At 39.9% G+C, this 25,064-nt stretch overlaps 1 protein-coding gene across 1 annotated transcript; it reads left to right on the top strand.

Moving 5' to 3' along the window:
* Positions 1 to 2,733: 2,733 nt before the first annotated feature.
* On the top strand, positions 2,734 to 22,639 carry LOC308047346 (1-acylglycerol-3-phosphate O-acyltransferase Pnpla3-like; the record flags this gene model as incomplete). Its single annotated transcript, XM_080355762.1, has 9 exons — positions 2,734 to 2,920; positions 8,535 to 8,767; positions 9,488 to 9,553; positions 12,393 to 12,602; positions 14,854 to 14,914; positions 16,999 to 17,211; positions 17,631 to 17,763; positions 18,976 to 19,092; positions 22,348 to 22,639. The coding sequence occupies 9 exons, from the start codon at positions 2,734 to 2,736 to the stop codon at positions 22,637 to 22,639; spliced, it is 1,512 nt and encodes a 503-aa protein (XP_080211888.1).
* Between the last annotated feature and the right edge of the window lie 2,425 nt (positions 22,640 to 25,064).

Here is a 25,064-nt window from a genome sequence, read left to right as displayed (position 1 = left end):
GTACTCCCAGATTTGTGGAGATGGAGTCACATACAACTACCAGTTCCTCTTACAAGTTTTGGAGGAAACCAGCACCTTTTACAGGGAGCTAAACCATGCCAGGATGTGTTCAGATGCATTTAGGAATTCCAGAGGATTTGAGCAGAGAAACATTTAGGAGACATCTCTGGCCTGCAATGCAGCACTCCACAGAAATACCTGAACCTAGTGATGAGGAAAATAGTCTGCAGAGCTGAAAGCATAATTGTATTGCTAAACTGACACAGACAAGAGCCAGGGTTGGTTGACACCAATGCAACACCTTTGTACAGACATATTATGTAGCAAATAGACAGATATCCCACAGTGCTGTTTTAGGAAACATATGAGCCTCTTTGCAGCTAAGTTAGACATCATGAGGTGGCACTGCATGAAGCAGTTCTGTAAAGGCATTTGCAAGGGATCAGTTGGTGCCAATCACTCTATCAGTGTCCTTCAGATTTTCTGGAGGTCTTCAGGCACTTAAAGATGCCACTATGAGACCTCCAAAAGCCTATCAGTACCTGACATCTGTTTTTGACAGATCAGTCAGCTGGGTACTATTAAACCTATTAGAGGACACTGTTCCAGACTTCAGATGCCATTTAGCTGCTTTGCTTGTACTTGTCTGTTAAATGTTGGTAGCATGTGAACATGGAATTGTGTCAGTTAACAGCCTAAGGCACTCAGAAAAAAAAGCAGATTATTCTTATCATAGAATCATAGAATGTCCTGACTTGGAAGGGACCCACAAGGATCATCGAGTCCAACTCCTGTCCCTGCATATGACAACCCCACAGTTCACACCATGTGTCTGAGGGCCTTGTCCAGTCTCTTCTTGAACACTGTCAGGCTTGGGGCCGTGACACCTCCCTGGGGAGCCTGTTCCAGTGCTCCACCACCCTCTGGGGGAAGAACCTTTTCCTCATGTCCAACCTAAACCTCCCCTGGCACATCTTCCTGCCACTCCCTTGGGTTCTGTCACTGGTCACCAGAGAGAAGAGATCAGCGCCTGCCTCTCCTCCTCCCCTTGTGAGGAAGCTGTAGCTGCCATGAGGTCTCACCTCAGCCTCCTCTTCTCCAGGCTGAACAAACCCAATGACTTTAGCTGCTGCCCATACAACTTCCCCTCTGTCGAGAGTTAAGATTGCGGGGTGACAATAAAACCCTGGCAGATGTATTGTTAACCCCCTCTTCCCCCCCCACTTCCCCCTTTTGCCCCTCCATCTCCCTCCTTCCACTAAGGACAGGCGATCGGGAGAGAAAAAGAAGGACAGAGAGAAGAGAGTTGGAAAAAATTAAAGATGTTTTACTAATGCTACTAATAAGAATAGAAAAAATAATACAAAATATACAAAACCAATCTTGAAAGTCTCAGCAACTGCAGAGCCGGCACCCAAAGTCCTGGATTAGACTCCACAGCCAACCAGAGCTGGATTCAGTCTCTCACTAGGCCTCAGTTCGCAGGGACGACTAGCAGGGTCCTCTCCTAATGTCGGCCATAAGAACAAGAGAAGGAAAAAAGGGACGAGATCCTCGTGATCTCCCACTTTTATATGAAGTATTCACGTGAATGGAATGTTATACACAGTTGGTCAGTTTCTTGGTCACCTGTTTCTCGTTGCCCCTCTCGCGAGATGTCCATCCATGCTTATCAATAAGTTTGCATTCCATTGCTATGTTTACCAAAACATGTGTCTGGTTCTCCAGGAAAATGCAGTTAATATGAAGGCTTTAGCTGACAGGCAAAATTCACTGAAAGATAAACTTGTTTTTAACAAAACCAGGACACCCTCCAAACCCTTCACCAACTTCATGGCCTCCTCTGGACACTCTCCTGTAGCTTTCTATCTTTTTTACCCTGTGTTGCCCAGAACTGCACACAGTGCTCCAGGTGAGGAGCACTGTCCCACAGTGCCGAGTGGGACAAGAAGAGGAGACTGCACTGCAGTCACAGCCCCAAGCCTGACAGTGTTCAAGAAACTGGGGGCTGGCCTGTGTGGGGACAGCAGTTGGACTCGATGATCCTTGTGGGTCCCTTGCAACTCAGAGCATTCTACGATTGCACACGCTAGCACGATATTTTCCTTGTGCCTTGGATAACCAAGGTAACTGCTAAACCCGCACCTCCCGCCGCCTGCCCACGCTGCGGGAGTCGGGCTAGCGGGCGCATCCCAGCGCTGCCCCCGTTCCCTATCTGAAGACCCAAAGGGGCGTTTCGGCGTCACCGCAGCGCGGCTGCCCCGGCCCCCACTCGCGGCCGCAGGTGGGGTGTGCAGGACCGCCTCCCGCCCGCGCAGGGAGCAGCCAGCCGCCCCGCAGGGCGGGGAGCCGGGCACAACGGGGGCTGTGCAGCCCGGAGGGGCCGAAGACACCGCGGGTGGATCCCGGGACGCTGCCACGGGGAGCACCGGTCACGCAGCGCTCCAACTGCCCGCCGCGCGCCCTCCCTGTGACGACAAAAGCGGGGAGGCGGGGCTTCCTTTGCATCTGCCCTCGGGTTGGCTGAGACGCCTTGGGCCACCGGGGCGGGGGCGAAAGGAAGCGCGGGATTGGCCGCTGCGCCGGCCGGCGGCGCTGGGCGTGGCCGCCATGTAAAGCCGCAGGGCGGCCCCGCTGCTAGTGCCTCAGTTGCTGGGCAGCGGCGGCCGCCGCGGGCGGGAGAGCTGTGTTCTCTGTGAGGCGCCTGGCGCCGCTCCGCGCCTGCCGGTGACGATGCTGGACCGTGAGCGCGGCTGGAGCGTCTCCTTCGCCGGCTGCGGCTTCCTGGGCGTCTACCACATCGGCGCCGCCAGCTGCCTGCAGGAGCGCGCCCCGCACATCATCCGCGACGCCCGCCACGTCTACGGCGCCTCCGCCGGGGCGCTCGCCGGCGCCGTGCTCGTCGGAGGCGGCAATCTGGGTCAGCGGCTCCGCGCTTCTGCCGCCGCGGCGGGGGGCCTGGCGGGATGAGGGGAGCGGGTCGGGGAGAGCCGAGCCGGGGGGATCGCAGGGGTGGCGGGTCGGGCCGGCTGCGGCGGCGGCGGCGGAGGATGGGGAGGGCGGCTGCGGGCCTAGGGAGCGCCTCCGCCAGGGACAGCCGCGGGGCGGGGATGGCGCTTTTCTCCGTTCTCGTTTTCTGCCCCCAGAGAGGAACACGACCCCTTTTCTGAACTTAAACCCGAGCAGGTTCTATGGCTTTTTTGTTGTTGTTGTTGTTCCCTTACGTCCCATCCCGAGTAAGATACATTAAAATCCTGTGTTTCCTTGAGGGTAGGGCAAGAGGCGGGCGGTAAGGTTAGCGCGTCTTCGCCTCGGGTGGTTATTTATCAACCTCCCGGGCACAAGAAACGATCTTGCCGGGTGCCTCATCCGATTTCAACACTTGTGTCAGTCAACCGGTCGGAGTTTACAGCCCTAGGGACAGGTATGTGTGTCTGTCTGAGGAGGTCCTGTGCCTCCTGGCCTCAGGGTTGCAAACACCGCGTTGGTGACAACTGCTCTTTACCGCGGGATGCCCTGAATAATAACACCTTTCAGGGCAAAGAATCGAACCCTGTCATCAGTTTGAAACGAGATATTAACACTTTATTGGAAAATCACAAGGGCATCTGTTCTGTAGGTATCTTTGCAGATGAAGTTTCAGCGAGCTTTAACTTGCTTCCTCTAAAGCTTCTTCTTTCTTGGGGTAAGGCTAAGAGAGTTAAGGTCAGGGCTTAGGTTAGCTTTAATGTGCTTTTCTTCTTTAATCTGTGCACAGTGTATATTGCATAGGTCACTTAGCTATACAGTTATAAACAGTGGCTTGATTAAAATAACTGATTTTAGTTGCAATTTGAGTAATAAGAGTTAATCCTGATTAGTATTTGTACTGGCTATTTTCTGATAAAAAGCTGTTAGTTTGCTTGAATAGTCTTCTGAAATTAACTCTTCCTTACAGTAAGAGGATACCTTACTTTCACCTATTTTGGGCTCATGAGAACCCAAATATACATTTATCTAGGAAATCAGACATGCTTCACATTAAAGCAGCTTGATAAAAGTAAAATATCAAGGTGTTCAGGACAGTGTCTAAGAATGCAGTTAAAAAGGAAACTGCCTGGAAATCTGAAAATGGTTCTCTTTTTAAATCAAAGAGGTCCACTGAGTAAAAGCTTGTCTAGTTCATGACTCAACACTGATTATTTCTGTTAGCGGTACCCTTAACAGGTGTAGAACTAGATGATTTTGTAAATTCACATTTCATCTTACTTAGAGGAGGAAAACAATGAGATATTATTTTGAATTTGGAGAAGGTCTGGGTTTTGCGTTTAAATTTCTGAGGGAACAATTCACTAAAATGAACAGAAGTTCTCTCTATATGCAAGACAGTAATGCTGTGAAATGCTTGTCCCTGCTGCTTACCCACTGATCTCTATCACATATGCTTCATTTCTTAAAAGTTTAGCAATAAACTTGTGCTACTTAAACTTTTTAATTTAACTTTGCTGTAATGTCCTAATATAACACGCTTGAGTCATTATGAGCCTAAAATCAGCTTTTAAAAGAAATACTTATCCACAATAACTGTTTTAGAGTGTATCCAGTTTTAAGTCATTGTAAATGGTTTAGGAAGGAAGCTTCTCTAATTATTTGAAGTGCTTTTAAGCACAAAGAAAGTATGTTGTTTACCTGAAAGTATGTGTTATTAACAGCTTTAAAAAAAATAGCATTTTAATAATTGAGACTTGCAGACTTCAAATGATTCCCTTGTCTGTCACTTCTCATTTGCCAACAAGGATTTTTGCTTCTCTCTAATAGAATAGTAGGTGTGTGGCCACTGCCCAGGTATTTAATGGTCAAGTGTATTTATCCTGCAAACTTAAAAAAAAAAAGCGCCACTTGAGAATGTTGGAAGACATTCTAAAATCCGTGAATCATTGTAAATTAAACTAAGAAGCTATTCCAGTGTTAATTCTATATCTTTTTAGCTGTTACTTTTTTGTGAGTTTGTGTGAAAGCAGAGGATTGTAAATAAGCTGTAAAGAAACACTATATGGTATAATAATTTGATACATTTTATTAATTTATGTTCTATACCTCCCTTACATTGGTATGCTTTAATACACAGTATTTATTTATTTCTGCAGCTGTGGTTTTAAGTCCCACATCTTGTCACAGTTGCATTTCACTGAGAGGTCAGAGCCAGACTCTTCTCAGAGATGTGCAGTGGAAAGAGGAGAGGCAGCAGACACAAACTGGAACATGGCAAATTCTGGTTAGATGTAAAGAAAAGAAAATTACCCTGAGGGTGGTAAAATACTGGAACAGGTATCAGACAGGTTGTAAGATCTGCATCATTGGTGGTGTTTAGGACTTGACTGGACCCAGCCCTGAATTACTACACTTGGTGGGCAGGAAGCTGAGAGTGTATGTGTACATGTGACCAGGGGTTTTTGACTAGAATTAACATGCATGTTCTGTCTCTTACACATTTGTAGCCTGATGCTTTAAATAAAGGGTTTTCTTTGTGCTTCATGTTACCTGTTGGATAGGCAAACTAAGAGTCTGTAGAATTTCAAGTTTGAATAACTGTAAACATTAGCCATTGAATGAATAAAAAGGTGTACCTTCCCAGACTGAGCAAGAAGGCAGAGGGAGAAGCTTAGAGGTGACTGTTCTTTTGAGGATGAAGTGCATTCCAAGCTACTCCAAACTGGCAGTGTTAAGGTGCACTCTTGTTAGGTGTTCCCCATGGATGTGTTGGAGATCTGGTATTTCAGTAGCAATGTAGTCGTCCATTCTAGTGGGGCATTAAAGAGCAGAAGTTTGTTGAGGGCTGTAAATACAATGTCTGGTTTTCCTTTGTGGGAAACAAATCAATAGTTTTTCAACCATTTTAAAAAAAAAAAAGGAACATAGAAACATAACTAGGAATATAGAAATGTAACTAGAAACAGTTCACCTTTAATAGGAACATTAATTTATTTACCTCTTTTGCATATAAAATAAATCATATGGATGTACCAAGGTCTGCCTAAAATCCCACTCTGACTTGAGGTCTAGCCCTCTGTCCCTTTCTGTTGTCATGGAAAGAGAAGATTCCATTTGGGAATACACCAGCCTAAGAGGTAACTGCATTTTATTCCTGTTGAGGATGGAAGGGAGAAGGAAAAGAAATTCCAATACTTTGAAGTCTTGAATTAGTAATGAATGTCTTTTAAAATTGTCAGTGTTTTAATATCACATACTCTTGGGTAGACAAAACATGTTACTTTCTCTGCTTCCTGTATTTAAAATAGGTTACAATAAATAAAATACGTAAACTTTATTTTTTGCCTTATTTTTTCCCTATGGACTACCTCAAATGTAGAAATTCTTATATATAGAAGAGATGTGGAAACTGTGAAATCAAATTTAATGTTGATGGTTAGCTATTTTCTGAAAGGAAGCTGAAATGACGAGTTAAAAATCTAAACTGTTTCAAGTCATCAGTTTTGCAGCCCTTTAATGGGGTATGTAAAGTAAGGTGATACTTGCCTGATTTTTTTTTTTTATAGTGAAAGGTAAATATTTGCAACACAAGGCTAGTAGAGGACACTGGTTTACTTTATATTCTTACGCAGAAACAGGCTTGCAGTGCAAATGAGTGAACCTGTGCCTATGCTTCAAACTTGAGTTATAGCATGATCTTAAATATGACAGGATGCCAGCTAGAAAAACAGGGTCAAGACCTGGCAGAGAGGTGAGAGTGTGTGTATTTGTTTGCTTGTGCATCTGTGTACCCAGTGCTTTTGGTCTGTCTTCTAGAACAAGCAGTTTACTCGCTTGGTGCATAAGTTTTCAAAAATGTACTTATTTTGCAAAAGGAAGTAATGCATGCACAGAGACTGCTGTTCCTAGACAGAGTTCTGGTAGTTCAGTATCTCAAAACTCCTATAACATGCCTGATTTCACTCTCTAGAAGGTTTAGAAGACTGAACATTGCTAAATTGGTTTGTGATTTATATGTGAGTGCTTAAAAAGTAGAACTGCTAAAACTGTCTACATAACTACTTTTGGAAATAACTTCATCAATTGGAGGAATATGTCTTGTGCCTTTTTTTTTAATTGCATGTAACATGTGTGTTGCTAACATAAGCATGTGTTTGACCATGAATGGTGAGCTGTGTCTAATAAATTGCTTGCTGTTTTCTGGGGTGCGAGGCAGGGTCAGGCCACTGGTATCAGCAGGTTCATGGCCCAAGGCTTTACTCTGCAAGGGTGGACTGAAAAAAAGAAGTTGTGGTAAAAATGGAGTATGTCTGATACATCAGATATTTTTTAGATATATTCTCTTTTGAATATAGACTCTTGGCTTACTGTGCGAAGAATTAGAAAGGTATTGCTATTTGGGGGGTAAGGGGGAGGAAATAATATTCTAGAAAGATGATATTTTTGGAAATTAATCTGAATTCAAAGGCTTAAAGCAAAGTTGTTTCCAGTGCAGTGGTCAATCCAACTTGGTAAGTTGAATCCTATCTATTCTAGAAAGAGTCTATGTATGTTAAAATATGCAAGTTCTGAAAATATTTTTGGATGACCTTGTAGCATATCACTCAGGTTAACAACCTGTTATTTTGACCTTTCTCCCCACCCCCTTTCCTCTACCAAGTTTAAGAGTTTATCAGGCAGCTTCCTCAAAGTATGTCCTGGAGAAACATGACATTAAAGATTTAAACAAAACATTGCAGGTGGATGAGCTGCTGTTCTTACTATGATTAGATACGTGGTTGCTAGAACGATTTTAGTGTTCTTTGGGAACAATTGTGTCTTCTGTAGTGATTTTGTCTGGTTCCAAAATGCTGATTTAATTGGAGAAAAAATTAGGTCTGTTGCATATTGGTAAAAATGCACCTATTTAGGTGGAGACGTGAGAGGTGTTACAGATCACTTCCATGTTCCTTACCCACTACTTTAAAAACTTACCTTCTGATGTTCAGATTCAATGTTCCATTTATTGTGTTTATATATAAATGAAGGTAAATGGTGCCCTGAAACCTTTAGTTTGGTTAAAGTCCAACAAGTGTTACTAGCTATGATGAACTCGGGTGCTCTGGTTATTCAGTAGACATAGTGCGGACCTTAAATCTGTGCATCATACACTGGCTTTTTATGGATGTTGCATATGGAATACATCTGTGTGTACATGCTTATAGAAGGTCACTCATCTTTGTTTCTTCTGAAAATTTCTGGAATGAATAATTGCAAATGGAAGCATCTTATGGGTATCTTACACATACAGTCTACATATAAATGACATATAAATAACTTAGTGGCTGGGTCTTCACAAAGAGTTCTATTTGAAAGTCTAAAGTGTCTCATTTTTCTTCAGAAAACTCCTAAACCCCATTAAAAACTCGTGGGCAGTTATTCTATCTGTAAGAAGGCCTTTAAATTTTCATGCTAGCAATCAGAGAGAAAAGTTAGATCTCTAGACATGCTTTATTACTGGAAGTGTGGTTTTTTTGGTTTTGGACATATCTTCTGTTATTAAATGAAATGCATTTTATTTTCAGCTCAAGCCTGTGCAGATGTTATGGCATTAGCCAAAGAAGCCAGAAAGCGGAATCTCGGTCCTCTTCATCCTTCCTTTAATGTAATAAAGATAATAAGAGATGGACTCATGAGAAATCTTCCAGAAAACACTCACCAGTTGTCTTCGGGGAGACTCTGTATTTCACTAACCAGAGTATCAGATGGTAAAAATATATTGATATCTCATTTTAACTCTAAGGAAGAAGTTGTCCAGGTATGTTTATTTTTGGCAACTTTAAAAAGTTTCTGTAATCTTAAATCCATTTAATGCCATCCATTGGATTCCATTTTAAACATTTTATGATATTGTGACTTTGACAGTATTTTAAAGATGAATTCAAGCTTCATTATGCTAAATTCACTTACTAAGTTTCCCAGTCAATACATCCGTAAACTGTTTTAATGAGTAGGTACGAAGAATCAATCTTTAAATGGATAAATGCCTGTAAAGTGTAGTGTATCAAATAAAACTATATACTTCTTGAATAAGATTTTTTTAAGGTCATTCTTATAAGAAATAAGTCAAAGATCAAGAAACAGTCAAAAATCGTTTTTTAAAAAAATTCTTAATATCAGTTACAAAGCTAATGTAATATGATCCAAGAATTAGAAAATGTATAGCTTGAGTGAATGATCATAAACTTTTCTTTGCTAATTACTGTTTCTAGGAATGATTTTTTAATGAGTCTTACCATTTTTTTAGGTGGAGTGTGGTTACATTCTAAAAAAGAAATGTAGAATATCCTCATCCTGTTTAAAATAATGCTCGATAGTAGTTTCCCCACCACCACCTTTTTATTCAGGTGTACTTGCTGAAGATTTTTTCAGTTGCTTGCTCAGTTGTTTTTGCTAACATCTAAAGAGATAATTATAAATGATAATTTCAATAATGGCACAGTTGCCTTTTAATTAATATGGTCTTATTTTCTTACAGGCTTTAATCTGTAGTTCATTTGTCCCTATTTATTGTGGCCTAATTCCACCATCATTTAGAGGTGTGGTAAGTCTCTATTAAGATCTAAAAAGAGTTTTAGTTATTCTGAAAATATTAAGAGACAATGTATATGATTTTTCAGTTATCCTACTGTAAAATAAATGCCTTAATCATAGTGTCTAGTACTGCAGCTGTACCTTACAGCTTTTCAAAAGAGTAAGGAAACAAAGTCTGTGAAAGATCTATTATGTGTATTTCTTCTTCAGCGTGCGAAACACATGCTCCCTCTCTTCTTACTTGCTAATGCAGTCATTAAAAGAGGGTATTCTAAGCTAGCAAATAATTAACGTAAGGATGAATGTTTATGGAATAAAGTGATGCTCATTCACCTGCACAGGTTTATAGGAAGTGTCACCTATTTTTTTTTTTTTTTTTTAAAACAGGTATAATCTTGTAAGATAGTTTATTGTATATCTTTGTGTCCTTGCAGTAGGTAGATCTGCATTAAAACTGGATTAAATGTACATGTTCAGTTAGATAGAAATGAAGCTTTTAAATGTCTTTTGTCATTTGTATTCAGTGTAAGAAAGGTTGCTTTTTGAAGGTAAAGTGTCAGTATATTAGTCTGTTCTATTACTTCACAGGAACTGCTGGTTACAAAACCTCTTAATACTTTGTGGCTATACTGGGTTTTCTAAAATCCCTCATTAAATTGGCAACAACTGCAGAAAAGTTAGTATAGTTTGTTGTAGGTGTTTTGATTAACAGGTCCGGAAGCAGACATGCACTTCAAATCAAGGCAGTGACATTCACGGCTTTATGTTAATAGTGTTGTATTAACTTGCATTTGCTTTCCTTTCAACTTTGGTGCTTGTTACCCAACGAAAGGGGAAGAATACTGAAAGAAAACTCAAAATATCTTAAAGAGCAGTTGATTACAGATGGTTCTAAAGATCATCTGGAAGTGCTAAAAGGTTAAGGATAGACATGAAATGCATTTTCTTCATGCTGAAATTTAAGCAAAAGTGATTAGAACTGCAGAGGGATTTTTCTTTATCTGTACCTCTAAACCTTCTATGTCTCCTTAAACTCTCCCAGATTAAAGGTGTTATGAAAACAGGACGTTGGACTGAATCCAAGGTTTAGGTGGATCCAGGCTAATCTGGCTGTTCAGTTCTTGTCACCAGACAACAATGTTATTTTAAAAGGCTTAGTTCAGAGTACAGAAACATACAGGTGATGTTTTATTTGGCCCTATTTTGAGGGAAGGGGAAGGAAGGAATTGTTGTATAATTTTGAACTTTGCAATTATTTTGGTAGTATTTTAATGCTTAGGAGGCATTTTTTATGTAACTTGGTAAGAATAGCACAGTTGCATCTGTTTGGCATGACTCCTGCAGGGCTTAAACACAGTAGAATGTAAAGCAGGTAAACTCTGTAGCATCTTGCTGTTTACTGGCTTGGTGCTTCGTGCATGCGTACTTTAAAACAAAGACTTAAGGATAACTTTCAGTAGGTATATCTGATTGCCGGTTGTGAAGCTTTTGGGTATGGTGGGTTTTGTTAGGTTGTTTTTACCCCTTTCCAACACAGCAATGGTTTTAGATTAGAAAAATTACTAGAGGGAACTGACAGGCAGAAACCCCAAATAATTAAAACCATTTACCTCTATAGAACAGTGGCTCAGAGGCATCCTTCCACCTTTTAATGATCTCACAGGAAGGCTGCATGCTATGGCTCCTCCTTTGCCAAACCTGTTATGTTGTTCTTGCTACTTCCACAAGAGACTTGGTGATTGCACGGGTACCTTAGTGATTGTGTTATACACCTATAGGAAGTTTGTCAGGAGCTGCATGCTGCTGGGTTTAAGGTGGCCAAGGAAGCTGACAGGCAGGAGCAGGCTGCTCTAGAAGAGTATGTTGGATAAATTGCTCTGAGCCATCCTGTTCCTAATTTATTTCTCAGAAGGGCCAAGGAGCAAGTACCAAGGCTGATGAAATTGGTAATCCAGGTTGCTCCTGCTTAAAACACCTGCTCTGTTACCTTTACATTTTACAAGGGCCTATAGGTTATTTCTGTTGGCTAATTAGGAAGAAGGAAAATGCAGCTACTGGACTGGCAAAGCTGTAATGTGGAGTTGTTTTCTGCTGTTTTCTGTAGCCAGAACAAACTGGCTACAATTGGCGCTACTGGAAGGTTTGCTGTTTTGAGTGTCTGGAAGAGCTGTCTTGGGCCATAGCAGCTTCTGCACTACAGATTGGTTACCCCAGTATAGAACTCATCAGGTCTTGAATCTTAAAATGTATGTGGTGGTGACACATTAGAACTACAGAAATGGGCAACTGAAGACAAAGGAGATAAAAAGCATAACCTGGAACAGCTTGTAAGCTTGCACTTAAAGCAGAATAGAAATCCGTGACTGACAAGGTTTCTGAAGCACTGTCAATTTTTACTTGCAGTGTGCTTATGTCCAAATATTTTTGATGCTTTTATATAAAATTCTATTTAGTAAGAGTAATTTTAAGATACTCTTTTTTGAACTGAAGGGTTTAGTATGATGGAGCTGGAGCTTTGAAGTGTAGAGCTCTTCTTTTACTTACATTCTTTCTAAAGAAGTTCCCTGGTAGCTCCTTGGTTGGTGCTCTCCTTTGAGGAAGAGATGACAGCTGTGCTGCTTTTTCTCTGCATGTTGTTTGGGATTATGATCTTTAAAATGGACTTGGTCTTTCTTAAACATACAGAAAAATTCACAATACTGCACACTACTCAAAATGTTTAGCCTGGGGCCATCGGCAGAGACTGTTCTGCTACAGTCTTAAATGCTATTTAATTCTTGCATGAGGAGAAATCAGCTAGTTACAAATTTCTGGCCTTTGCAAATTCTTATTTCTGTTAATTTTTGTAGCGCTATGTGGATGGAGGAATCAGTGACAACTTACCTCACTATGAATCTAAGAATACCATCACAGTTTCGCCTTTCGCTGGGGAGTGTGATATCTGTCCAAAGGGGAATTCTGCCAACTTCCATGAAATGAATTTGACCAACACCAGCATTCAGCTTAGTTTGGGGAACCTTTATCGTTTAACGCAAGCGCTCTTTCCACCAGAACCTAAGGTAACTCACTGCCTTCATGTAGTTACTAAAACAGCTTTCCATATAAAAGCCTTGCTTTTGCAGAAAGCTACAGTAATCTTAGCATTTCATGTAGTCATATAAACTTATCTGGTGACATTTCTCTTCTTGTTTCTATTTTTTTTCATAGCTTGTCTTCATTCTCTTTATTTTTAGTCTCTTTCAGACTAAAAGTGTATGTCCTGTTACAGGCTTTCAATATTTATTTTGGAATTAGCACAGGATTCTATCATACAATCAACATTGGTAAATTAACTTTCAGTTTGTAGTCCTTTCATGTTTAGCTGCTAACCAGGTGCTTCAGAATTTAGAAGCAGTTCTAAAGCTTCATTTTGTAAAGTTCTCAGTTAATACTTCATATGGACAAGTTGCTATTAAACTTCACCAAGTGGTGTTTCACAGTATCACAGTATCACAGTATGTTCTGGTTTGGAAGGGACCTCAAAAGATCATCTAGTCCAATCCCCCTGCTGGAGCAGGAACGCCTAAGTGAGGTTGCACAGGAACATGTCCAGGTGGGTCTTGAATGTCTCCAGAGAAGGAGACTCCACAACCCCCCTGGGCAGCCTGTTCCAGTGCTCTGTCACCCTTACTGAGAAGAAGTGTTTTCTCAAATTTAAGTGGAACCTCTTGTGTTCCAGCTTGATCCCATTGCCCCTTGTCCTATCATTGTTTGCCAACGAGAAGAGCCTGGCTCCATCCTCATGGCACTCACCTTTTATATATTTATAAACATTAATAAGGTCACCCCTCAGTATCCTCTTCTCCAAACTAAAGAGACCCAGCTCCCTCAGCCTTTCCTCATAAGGGAGGTGCTCCACTCCCTTAATCATCTTGGTTGCCCTACGCTGGACCCTCTCCAGCAATTCCTTGTCCTTCTTGAACTGAGGGGCCCAGAACTGGACACAATATTCCAGATGGGGTCTCACCAGGGCAGAGTAGAGGGGAAGGAGGACCTCTCTTGATCTACTAACCACCCCCCTTCTAATACATCCCAGGATGCCATTGGCCTTCCTGGCCACAAGGGCACAGTGCTGGCTCATGGTCATCCTGTTGTCCACCAGGATCCCCAGGTCCCTTTCCCCTACACTGCTCTCTAATATGTAATTTCCCAACCGATACTGGAACCTGGGGTTGTTCCTGCCCAGATGCAGGACTCTACACTTTCCCTTGTTAAATTTCATTAGGTTATTCCCCGCCCAACTCTCCAGCCTGTCTAGGTCTCGCTGGATGGCAGCACAGCCTTCTGGCGTGTCAGCCACTCCTCCCAGCTTAGTGTCATCAGCAAACTTGCTGATAGTACACTCTATTCCCTCGTCTAAGTCGTTAATGAATATATTGAATAATACTGGCCCCAGTACTGACCCCTGAGGTACTCTACTAGATACTGGTCTCCAACTAGACTCTGCACCATTGACTACCACTCTCTGGCTTCTCTCCTTAAGCCAGTTTGTAACCCACCTCACTACTCTATTGTCTAGACCACACCTCTGCAACTTAGCAACTAGGATGCTGTGGGAAGGACTTGCAGATCTGATGAGGGAGATGATCTTGAATTGCTCTCATAGTAGCTAGAAAAATGAAAAGAGACTTTGCCAATTGGCTTGGCATATACTTCAGAGGAAAAGTAATGTTCCTGACTGCTATAGATTTTTTTTTTCCGATTGACAGCTTTTTGACCACTCGAAGAAAAATGTTAAATTCTACTTATGTAGGCTTTAATTCTTTCTTTCTTTTTTTTTTTTTTGTCTAGGACTACTGTGTAGGTGAGCTGGTGTTGCATCTGATGAAAGATGTTTTCATGTGGAGGACTCAGTCTGAGTTTGAGCATGAGAATTTCACAGTTGACTTTTCATAGTTTTGGGCAGTGGGAAGCACTGGGAGGGAAGGAGGGGAATTGGCATACTCCAAGCCACCCTTTTTTGTTGTTGCTTGCATCTGCTGAAAGGCTAGTCAAAGAAACAGAGGGGGAGGAAATCTTTGCAAACTGTTAGAATGCTGTCCTTTTTAGGTGAATCATTCAGTGCATCTGTAATAGCTGAAAGATAAGTTCATGTATGCATGGTCATGTCTGCATCATCACAGTAGGCATATTAGCCTGAATCAGTTGAATTACTAATGTAAATTTTTCTTGCAAGAATTGAGGCTAATTAGAAATGAAAGTGGCTTTTCATTCTGCAAAGTGTTGATCTTATGGTTTTTTTTGTCTGACTCATTTACCTTATGCTTGCAGGTACTGGGAGAGATCTGTGAGCAAGGATATTCAGATGCTCTTAAATTCTTGAAAGAGAATGGTATGTTACACTTGTGGATAATTATTAATGATGTGGTCTTAATCTGAATTCACAAAAAAAACCCCAAAATATGAAGGGGTACTATGTAGCTAAGACCAGTCTATGTCTTTGAGGTTTTAGAAGGGATCATGGTAAGTTTAGTACTCCTAGAAATCACATAGTTGTAGTAACTATTCACCTGACTTAAGTTGTGCTGCCACACAGAAGCTGAACTTTTTGATTTTTGTCAAATTTGTGTGAAGTGAATGTTAAGGTATTGTTAAGTGAAATTACAAAATAATTCCAGTTCTAGGGAAATCATATTAGTTTCTTTTGTGGTAATCATGAAGGATAGGAATAGGCTATTTTTCCCAATCCCGTGAAACCTTTATGTTATCTCTGCTATAATCCAAGCGAATTTCTAAGTAAAGCCCTATAGTCCGGAACTGGGAGCTGGCTAGCAACAATATAAACCCAGTCGCAGACAAATCCTTAGTCTGTATAGAATCATCATGGAAGACTTTAGAAAATGACTTGTAACGTAGCAGTTGTTGAAGAAGAATTGAAAGGTGTTCTGCTCTACTTACTAGAATTCTAGTAACATGTTTTATATTAATACATGTTATTGCTCTGCACATTTTGAGACAAACAAGTTAAATACAGTAACTTGCTGTAGGGTGAAATTAACCATGTGTGGAATATGCATAGCCCCTGTAATCTTTGGATGCAGAAGCAATTTGGTACTGGGTTGGATTAGAGGAATGGAAACTGGAATGGGATATCTGCACTGTTACGGATATTATGGCAGCACTGCAATACTGCAGCTGATACTATCTCAATGTGCTTATGGCTTATACTCTGTTATAACTAGGCATTAAATATTCAGGTTTGCTTGGAACAATTTTCTTCACTGTTAAAGACTGTCATGGTTCTGCTTAAGAGTTTAATTTTTCTAGTAATATTACTAAATATTTAATGAGAACATCCTACCTTCTACCTTTTACCAGGTGATTAAAAGCACAAGCTATACAAAGAGCCTATAATTTGTGGTTGTCAGTGCTAAGACGGGTTCTGTTGCTGTACTGCACTCACAAGTTTCCTGTGTGCGTGTTTCCATCTGACACTAATATCTGAGATTCCTTCCAGCTCTGGCTTGGTGCCTGTCCCCCACATCTTCTCTATATCACACTATTGCCCTCCTTTTTCATACTACTCACCTTGTGATCACCTTTGCTCTTAGACTGTCACAGGTTTGTCTTGCTTCAAGCTTAATCGGTGGTAATTGTAACCTTCCAAACTCATTTCATCCTGCATCTCCTTTCTTGTTATTTCAGCTGTAGGAGTTAATTTTTTCCCTCCATCTGTAACACTTCAGATAACATTTTTGCTAAATTCACTGTATATTCTTTTGATATTTGTCTTTTAGGAGTAATTGTAAGTAGGATGCAGATTCTGTTATATTGTAGGTATGGATCCTAGTCAAATTTTGTAGTTATTTATATATAATAACTTCATAACAATTTTCTGGAAACTGAGTATAAATACCCTTATTGTGTTTTTCACTTTGTGCTCATTATCTAGTGCTTGTTTCTAAGGTAATTATCAGTGCTATTTCTTAATTGGCACCAGTTTTGCAAGGCAAACAATGTTGATTTAGATCTGTATTTTGGATATATCTTAAAATATTGTACTTAACTTGATTTCCTTCTCCACCTTGTTGCAGCAGTGCCTCAAAGTGCTCATACCTGCCATGTTAAATTTTGCAAATGTCTGATTTGCATTAGGTGTTTTATTTCAAAGAAATACTACATTGATTCTCTTCCTCTCCTTTAAATCATTTGCTTTGTTGCTGGAAAACAGCTTTGGTAAATGACTGTATTTTTTCCAGTGCAGTTTCAGATAATTGTTCACTTTTCCCTTTTCTTTAGAACCTGTTTTAAAGTTAGACCTAAACCTGCAAAAGAGGATTCATCACTGTACTTGATGTTGAGTAGATAATGTTCCCTCAGGATAGGCCTTTGTACAGATACAGAAACTACAGGTACTATACGGGTACTCTGCACACATGTGGATCAAGCCTAAGTGGAAGCTCTTGACTCTTTCAGGTATTGTGAGTGACTCAATTTATATCCACTTGTCCTTCACAAAAAGAAATCCTCATGAGGCTGCACAACACACTGACCATATGAAGAAAAAAGTGTTGACAGATAATAGAGTAGAAACTTTGAAAGTGGAAGTGCTTAGTGACCAGCTAAAGCAGAATCCACAGCCCTTGGAGATGAGTATATTCGAGAGTCTACCTCCTAGACTTCGTAAAGGTACATTCTTCAGGCTGTTTCCTATAATTTTTAATGGCAAACTTTGATTTATTTTTTTTCTCCTGCTTATTCTTATAATTTCCATAAGATGCTTTTTACTTTAACTTATAACTGCATGTGATATTAGAGAATAGCTCAACCCAAGAAAGTTCTTTAAATACTTACTAAATGTAAATACATTCATTTAAAGTACTTGGAAGTTCTGGTTAATGCCTTTTGTCCCTGTGTTTCCCATATTTTAAAATAGCATGAAGAAGGCTTATGGTAAGAGTGCTTTGAGATTTAATACTTTCATTTTCTATCTGAGCCTTATTCAGTAACTCTTGATAAACTTGACTGAAGATTACCAAACTTTGAGGAAATTATTTAAACTCTTTTAAAGTAGTCTAACATCTTTTTCAAAAATAATTATTCTTAAGCACTACAGGAAGCTTGTAAAGAACAGAATGGATTCTACGCTCAGTTCTCTAAACTCTTCCCAATGCGGGTGATATCCTATCTGATGCTACCGTATACGCTACCAGTAGAGTCTGCTTACTCTGTTGCTTTACGGTAAGGAAGGTTTAATGAACAATTTTAGAATGATTATACTTCTAGAAATTTACTCACTGAGGGCTTAATCTATGTTGTAGGTACTCTAGAATTCAAGTGGTAACTGTCCAAAGACCATATTTCTATCTACATAATGCATCCTGTTCTATAGTTTAAAGATAGAGAAATAAACACATTAAGAAGATGCTTAAACAATTTACTCTTATTACTAGTAGCTGTCTTGTAATTGCTCGAAAGGAAAAACTTCATTGTATTTTCCAGGAGCACATTCTTTGTTACTATATTCTGCAGTGGTATTTGAACTCTATTCAGATAGTTCTTGTGCTTCAGCTTCTTTTTGAAGTCAGGAGTGAAATCCAGTGTTTATCCACCACATAAATTTTCTTACTAGAGTTGTTTAGGTTGACTGCAAGTTGTACTCTTCAAACAGGGCTTAATTTTATAAGTGTTACAATTCCAGTAAAGGAGAATTTCTGCTAAATGAATGCACCATGAACCCTAAGCTTTGTGTGTGTTTAAGAGAATTCTAGTCCTTGGGCAGCAGATGTCATTGCTATCTTTAGAAAATACTTGAAAAATCAAATGTTCTGTAAATGGAACCACATAGAAGTCCAGTAAAATATTTTTTTGGTTCTTTGCCTCTGAATGTGGTACTTCTGTGACATTTTGTGGTGGTTGGGGAGGAAGCAAGTTTCATCAGAATTTTTATGTGGGATTTTCCCCCCTCGTCCCCCTCCAGTGTTATTGACTTCTACCATGAGTATCATAAAGAAAAAATACATTTGTGATATTGTTCTATTGCTGTCTTCTATTTGTTCTTCCATTGTTTTTTTTATTCTTTTGTTCTTCCTTCCTCTTCCACCTAACATTAAACTAACCACAAAATGCCTGCCACACATGAAGAGGTCTCAGAGACAGGAGTATTTTGCAGGTTTCCTAAATGTTTGTCACAGGGTGTGGAACGCACATACTGGTCAGCCACTCAGCATAGATCAGAGATGCTGTGGTCTGTGCTGCCCTTTTTCTTAGCTTGTAGAAAAGAGGTAAGTGGGCTAGATGGGAATTTAGGGAGGTTGGGAAGAACTGGAGACTTTGGTGGGGGAGTTGCCTTGGGGAGAATGAAAACTTATTTTGTTGGATGTGGTATGTAAAAATATATCGTGGATTAGATCTACCGCTTACAAAACAAGTGTATTTTGTTTTTGATTGTAGGTTAGTAAACTGGTTTCCTGACATGCCTGCTGATATTCGATGGATGCAAGAACAACTTTGTCAGATTGCTGGTACAGTCTATTCCCAGGCTAAAAGCAAGCTGTTCTGTACATCCAGGTAAACTGGAGCGCTGCTGTGTGCAAATGATGTGGTTTTAGACATTTTCTCTCTTTCGGCAGAACTTCAAGTACTTCAAGTTTTTCTCTCTTAAAACAGGATTTAATAATTTTCTCAAAGGTAGCACAAAACGGTTCTCGCCACTTCTAATCCATACCTTTGTTTCTTAATCTTTTCTGGAGCTTCTTGTTTGTGACTGGTCAATGACTGCTATGTATTGTAGATGATGAGATGTTACCTGTGGGCAGGCTTATGCTTTTGAGAGGGTTATGGAACAGGCACTGGACTGAGATGAGAGACCTTGTTTCTGCTCTGCTCCACGGTAGCTGTATCAATCAGGAGGAAAGGAGGAGGAAAAGGTTGCTCAAGATGTTTTAAATCAGATTGGGCAGGTAGGAACTGGAAAACATTGGGAGAAAGACTAGAGTTTCAGGAGTCGGGACAAAGGAGTTTCTGAGAGTAAAAGAAGAATAATATGAAGGGCCATCTTGTAAGATAGCTGGGAAGAATTAATTTTTTTTACATTATTTTTACAATTTTTAAAATTCCAATTAAATTATTTTTAAAATTCCAAATATGTATTTTTTTTTTTAATGAACCTGTAGTTCTAAGCTGTTTGTAACTAGGTTCATTATGCTTCTTTTACCAAGCTGGTGAGACATTTAGCCTTTCAGACTTCTTAATTCTATTAATCTTGGTAGCACTATATGTATAGAGGAAACTGACAACTTGCTTCACTATGAATATGAGAATACTATATTGTTTCATCTTTACCTGGGGAGTGTAGTATTTGCCTAAGGAACTCAAACTTTCACAATACGAAAACCATTCAGTTCAGGTTTTTGTGTTAAAAAGTGGACTTGTTGCTGAAACAGTGAGTTGCACAGCCATATCAGTAGTGCTATGAGCAGAGAGCCACAGGCTCTCTGTGAGGTCCAAATGCTTATAAATATGAAATCTCTAAGATTTTATTTGAAAAAGCAGAAATCCAGACTAGCAGAGTGAGTCACATCTATTTTACAATATTTTTTTCTAATAATTGTCTCAACCGGAGTTGCTGGGTAGGAGATGGAAGAAAGGGGAGTGTAATTAGCCCAAAGAGCTATTAGGACTGAACAGAATTCTTAAATGCTCCATAAAATCTTCCAAGAGAGAACTTTAGCACTGGAGAATCCTAACTGCAGCAGTTATTTCAATTAGAGCAGGACTGTGTTCTATATACAGTGTATTTTTAAATTAAAACAAACAAAAAAATCCATTTCATTTGAGCCAAGAATTCTTCAGCTTTTGTCTTCCTGGTTTTAGTAATAGTTAAATAAGGAGGAATATCAAGGATGGTCTTTTTGTGCCCTGGCAATGCTGTGCACTGAAGAACCTGAAATGCAGATTTGATATGTCTGAGAAGAACTGCTTGATCCTACTTCAATCTAGAATCTCACAAAGCTTCTTATAAGGGTGTCGTAAAAGATCTGCTTCATGCGCTCCATCCCTTAAAAGCAGAGGATAGTCAAACTTACTGCTAGAGGTTCTGGCTTAATGGAAGACTTCATGAGGTTGAAGCCTGGGTTTCTCTCCCTTTTTGGAATTATTAAATGGTGGCTTTAATATTAGGTTGTAAAAATATTTTCTTTTTACAATATTTGGTTTTATTGAGAATTCAGAAGCATTTAATTCCTGTAGACAAAATAGCCTCTCCTCTCCCTTTCTGAATCAAAGGCTGTTCTTGTGAAACACTAATTGGCTTTTGAAGCCATCTCTCTGAGCACAAATGTTCTTGCTATGTATTTGCTATCATCCTACTATCACCTCTTCAGGTATTTGATACCACATCAAATCCAGTGTCCTTTTTCCCTTCTTTTCGTAATGATATTTGACTCCTTTCCACAATAAATTTGTGTATAGTCATCTTCCTGCTTTTACCCTTATTTAGCAGCTTCTTGCTGGTCGTTCTGTTCCAGCCTTGCCAGTTGTGAGACTCATCATTGGAAATGGACATTTGGAAAATCACAGGACTGTCTCAGATCTGATCTACCTTCTCAGAGGGGTTATTTGGTCACCGAGTCATGACTAACCCAGAAACATTGCTTCTCTGCTTGTGGAAAGAGCACAAAGCTCTTGGCTCTAAAACAGAACGTAGTGGTTATGCAGCTTTTCCTGTGTGTTTTTAAGAGAACTTCAAGGTGATCAGCTTCCACTGAACTGTTCACGCTGTCAAACTTTTCTGAAGCCTTCCTTTAAGTGGATTCCCTTTTCAGGCAACTAGCTCCCAAGGCTCCGTTTGTGGAATCCTGCATTGAATTCTGCAGGTGACTCTTTGTGGGCTTGTTTCAGCATCTACCAAGCACCTACTGCTTCTCTTGCAGAAACTAATCCCCACCACCACCTTTTTTTTTAATGCTCTTCCCCTTATGTAATAAGATCTAGCTTCTGTTTTGGAATCAAACTTAAGTCTCATGAAAATTTGCGCTGTTTACAGTTTGAAAATCCCTTCAGAAAACTTAAGCTGGTGGATGGTATCTTTTAGCGCATCTAAACATCAGGTAGGGAAATTGGTGTGTGTACCATGACTTGTGTTTTTTGTGTGGGAGAAGAGGCATTGCGGGTTGTTTGGGTTTTTTTTTCCCAAAAGGACTGCAAAAGAGGAGAGAGAACTTTAAAGAAAAAACTCTAATATTCTTGGTGACACCTTCAGTTTCCTGTTTCTCATGGTGCAAAGGACTTAACTTGGTGCTCTTTTAGAGGGTAGGAAAGTTCTGTTCCAGCCGTCATCAGGTTGGTGATAATTGGCTGGTTGTAAAGTGGAATGCAGAGGTGGCATTTGGGAAGCTGAACAGATATATTTGCTACTCGACTTGTAAATGTTGCTACTATTCTTGTTAATGTTCAGTTAGTGCTATGATTGGTAAATCACCAAATGTTCCAAATGGATAGCTGGGGAGGGATGAGTACTACTTAAGAGGTAATGCACAAACTGGGTCCACCCCTCTGAGCTCATCAGAGTAGTGTGATTTTTAATGTAAATATTTATACCTATTTCTGAGGACAACACATAATGGCAGAGTGCCCTTCTTTTAGATATGATCACTTCAATATCATCTTCCTGCTGTCCTGTATCCTTACTCACTACATGCATTTAGAATTAACTATTTTCCTCTAGTTTTCTCCTTATATGAAGATTTCCTGTCAGACATCTGAACAGTAATAGAAATGTAATTGAAATGCTAAATCATTTTTTTGTTTGTTTGTTTTTAACAGGAAAGACAATTATGCATCACTAAGAAAATGTCAAACTGTCCCATCTACTGTGGAATTTCATTCTTCATACTGCCACCTTAAAATGCCTCACTCTTCTGCAGACCTCGAAACCTGGCTCTGGGAATCTTCATGCTTCATGCACTCAGCTATGAAAAGTGCTTCTGCTAACACACAGGAGCATTCAGACTTAAACCCCTATCCTGATTTTCTGCCAAATTCTGATAAGTCTGGGTTGGAAATAGATTTGGACTCTTCCTCAGATACAAGTTTCCAAACTGCTCCAGAGTATTAATTTGGAAGTAGATTGCACAGCTTCCAAAATTCCAATTTGGCAGAGAAATTTAAATCATTAAGGACTAAGATCACTTTGGTTATTGCCAATAAGTCTTTGAACATTACTTGTTTACAGCTTCCTGACAAATCTGCCTTTGGAATTCTACTGTTTCAATGATTATAAAAATGGTGGCTGCTATACTAAGTAACAGACTGCAATTCTGTTGAAGCACCAGCTCAATCAGCTGTAGTAAGACTTCCAGTAAATGGTGCGTCTCTGGAAATAAATGTTTAAAAAAAAATCTACGTTCAGCATAAAAATGTAAATTCTGTAAACAAACAACCACAGCTAACAAAAGCTTTGAAAAAATATAATTAACAATATTATGTGTTAGGATTACTTTTATAGCACTTAAATCAGACTTTTACTTCAAAAGGGAAATACACAAGTGAGACTTTTAGTGGCCTCCAGTGTCCCTTTGCCTTATGTTTAAACATACTATTGTGTTAATGGAAAAGTTGGCTGCACGCTATACTGTAGGAACAGTATGATTCTAGGTTGTTGTATGTATTCCACAGTTCACGTTGCTTCTCCTCTATGGCTCTTTCCCTTTTCAAAGACTTCAAGGGGAAAAAGACATAAGAAATAGGACACATTCCCCTGAAGTGTGAACAGATACAGTTTCAGTGATTTCAGATGACTTTTTTTTGTACATAATAAGAGCTTAATACTTCACTAAATGTTGAAAAGTAGGTAAAATGGTGACTGTGATTAGTAGCAAACAGTAATTTGTGGAGGTGTGTTAAACTTCACAGATGTTAACAAAAAAATCAACTTATGGCAAGTTGTGATTGATGTTTAGGTCTTCTCTTGAATTGATGCCCAATCGTTCTCATTTTCCCTTCCAACAGGATAGATTTTTCTTCCCTTCTTTCACTTCCCTCTTGATAGGAGAGGGAAGGAAAACAGGGCCCCTCCTGTCTCAATGAGGTATGATAACCCAAAGGAAGTTTTCCAAGACAGATCATTAGAAGAAGCAAACACTAAGACTTAGTGCAAGTATCAATACCCAGGGAGCTGTGCAAAGGTCTCAAAGAATGGACTGAAGGTTAGCCAAGTCACATCTGTATTGAGCGATGAGCATTTTAAAACACCCTTGGCTACGAAGGTTCTGCATAATTTCAATTTTGTTACCATGTCTTGTGCAATTTTTTAAGAGTAAAAGAAAATGATGGTGGCTTTAAAGTAGAGTTTGTGCATGTGTTTGGGGGCAGGCATGTGACATGTGAAGGTTTCTTATTCGTGCAACTCACGTACACCCAAGGAAGAGACTACGGATGGTTACTGAGAGTATGTTGTATTAATACAAGGAGCAGCAGCCATTAGATTGTGATGCTCAGAAGAGGGAACTTTGGACTGTGAACTGCGGCGTCCAGAAGTCTGTCAAAGAGCAAAATGTAGCATTTCTAACTAGACCAGCCTTTAAGCAGTTTCTCCATTATTTCCCTAAGCTTGAAGTGCAAAATTTAAAGCATTGAAATTGATTTTTAGAATGGTGTGGGACAGGGCAGAAGGTTTCAAGCTCCATTACCATACTGCAGAAGACTGGTGCCATTTTATTTCATCTCTGTTTGTTTCTTCTGTGTATGTATCTTAGAATTTGCAAGAAAAATGTAAAATGTTACTCTAATTACATGACAAAATGTTTTTATATTTATTTATAACTTTAAAATTTCTAATTTAATTTTATAAAGTTCTGCAAAATGTTGGTTTTACCAGTCTGTTTTAGAATTTAAGCAGGAATGCCAAGTTTTTCTTCCATTCTGTGTACTTGAATAGATCCATTAACAGCATTTAAATCTACCTGAACGATACCTGTTATGCATAGCTCTGATTTTTGTCTCCTTTTTCTAAAATAAAAAGATAATCTGTTACCATGTTTTCTAAGCTTTCTTCAGTATAATTCACCTAGTGTGAATTAAATCAGAATGTGTTTATTTCACTGAAGATTCAAAAGATTCAATGGTCACAAGGTATCTTAAGATATGCTGTGATGTTCCTGCTTGTTCCTGCTCCAGCTGGACCCGAAAATCGCCTTAATTTTAAACCTACTTTATTTGCAAGCAATTTGCTTTAAATACAAAAAGTTGTTTGTAAACTAAGGCAATTAAAAGCGAAGTTCATACTTGGGTCTGGAAGAAGAAAAATTCCCGTGCGGGTAACAGCGTTAAACAACCATTTAAAGTCATTTAAGGCGTTTTAAATGTCGGTTTGAGAGGTTCCCTGGGTTCGGGTGAGCGGTGGCCGCTCCACCTGCTGCAACGTCTATTAAATGTCTTGTCGCCTGTTGAGCTTGGCTAGGAGGCGCTTAGTTTTGATCACCCACCTCCAAGAGGCGGAGAGCCCCGAGTTTACCGTGCCCCTGTGAGGGGATACAGATGAA

The sequence above is a fragment of the Nesoenas mayeri genome (assembly GCF_963082525.1).
Source record: "Nesoenas mayeri genome assembly, chromosome: 1".
In the NCBI taxonomy this organism is placed as follows: domain Eukaryota; kingdom Metazoa; phylum Chordata; class Aves; order Columbiformes; family Columbidae; genus Nesoenas; species Nesoenas mayeri.
This window is presented reverse-complemented; position numbering and strand designations above follow the sequence as displayed.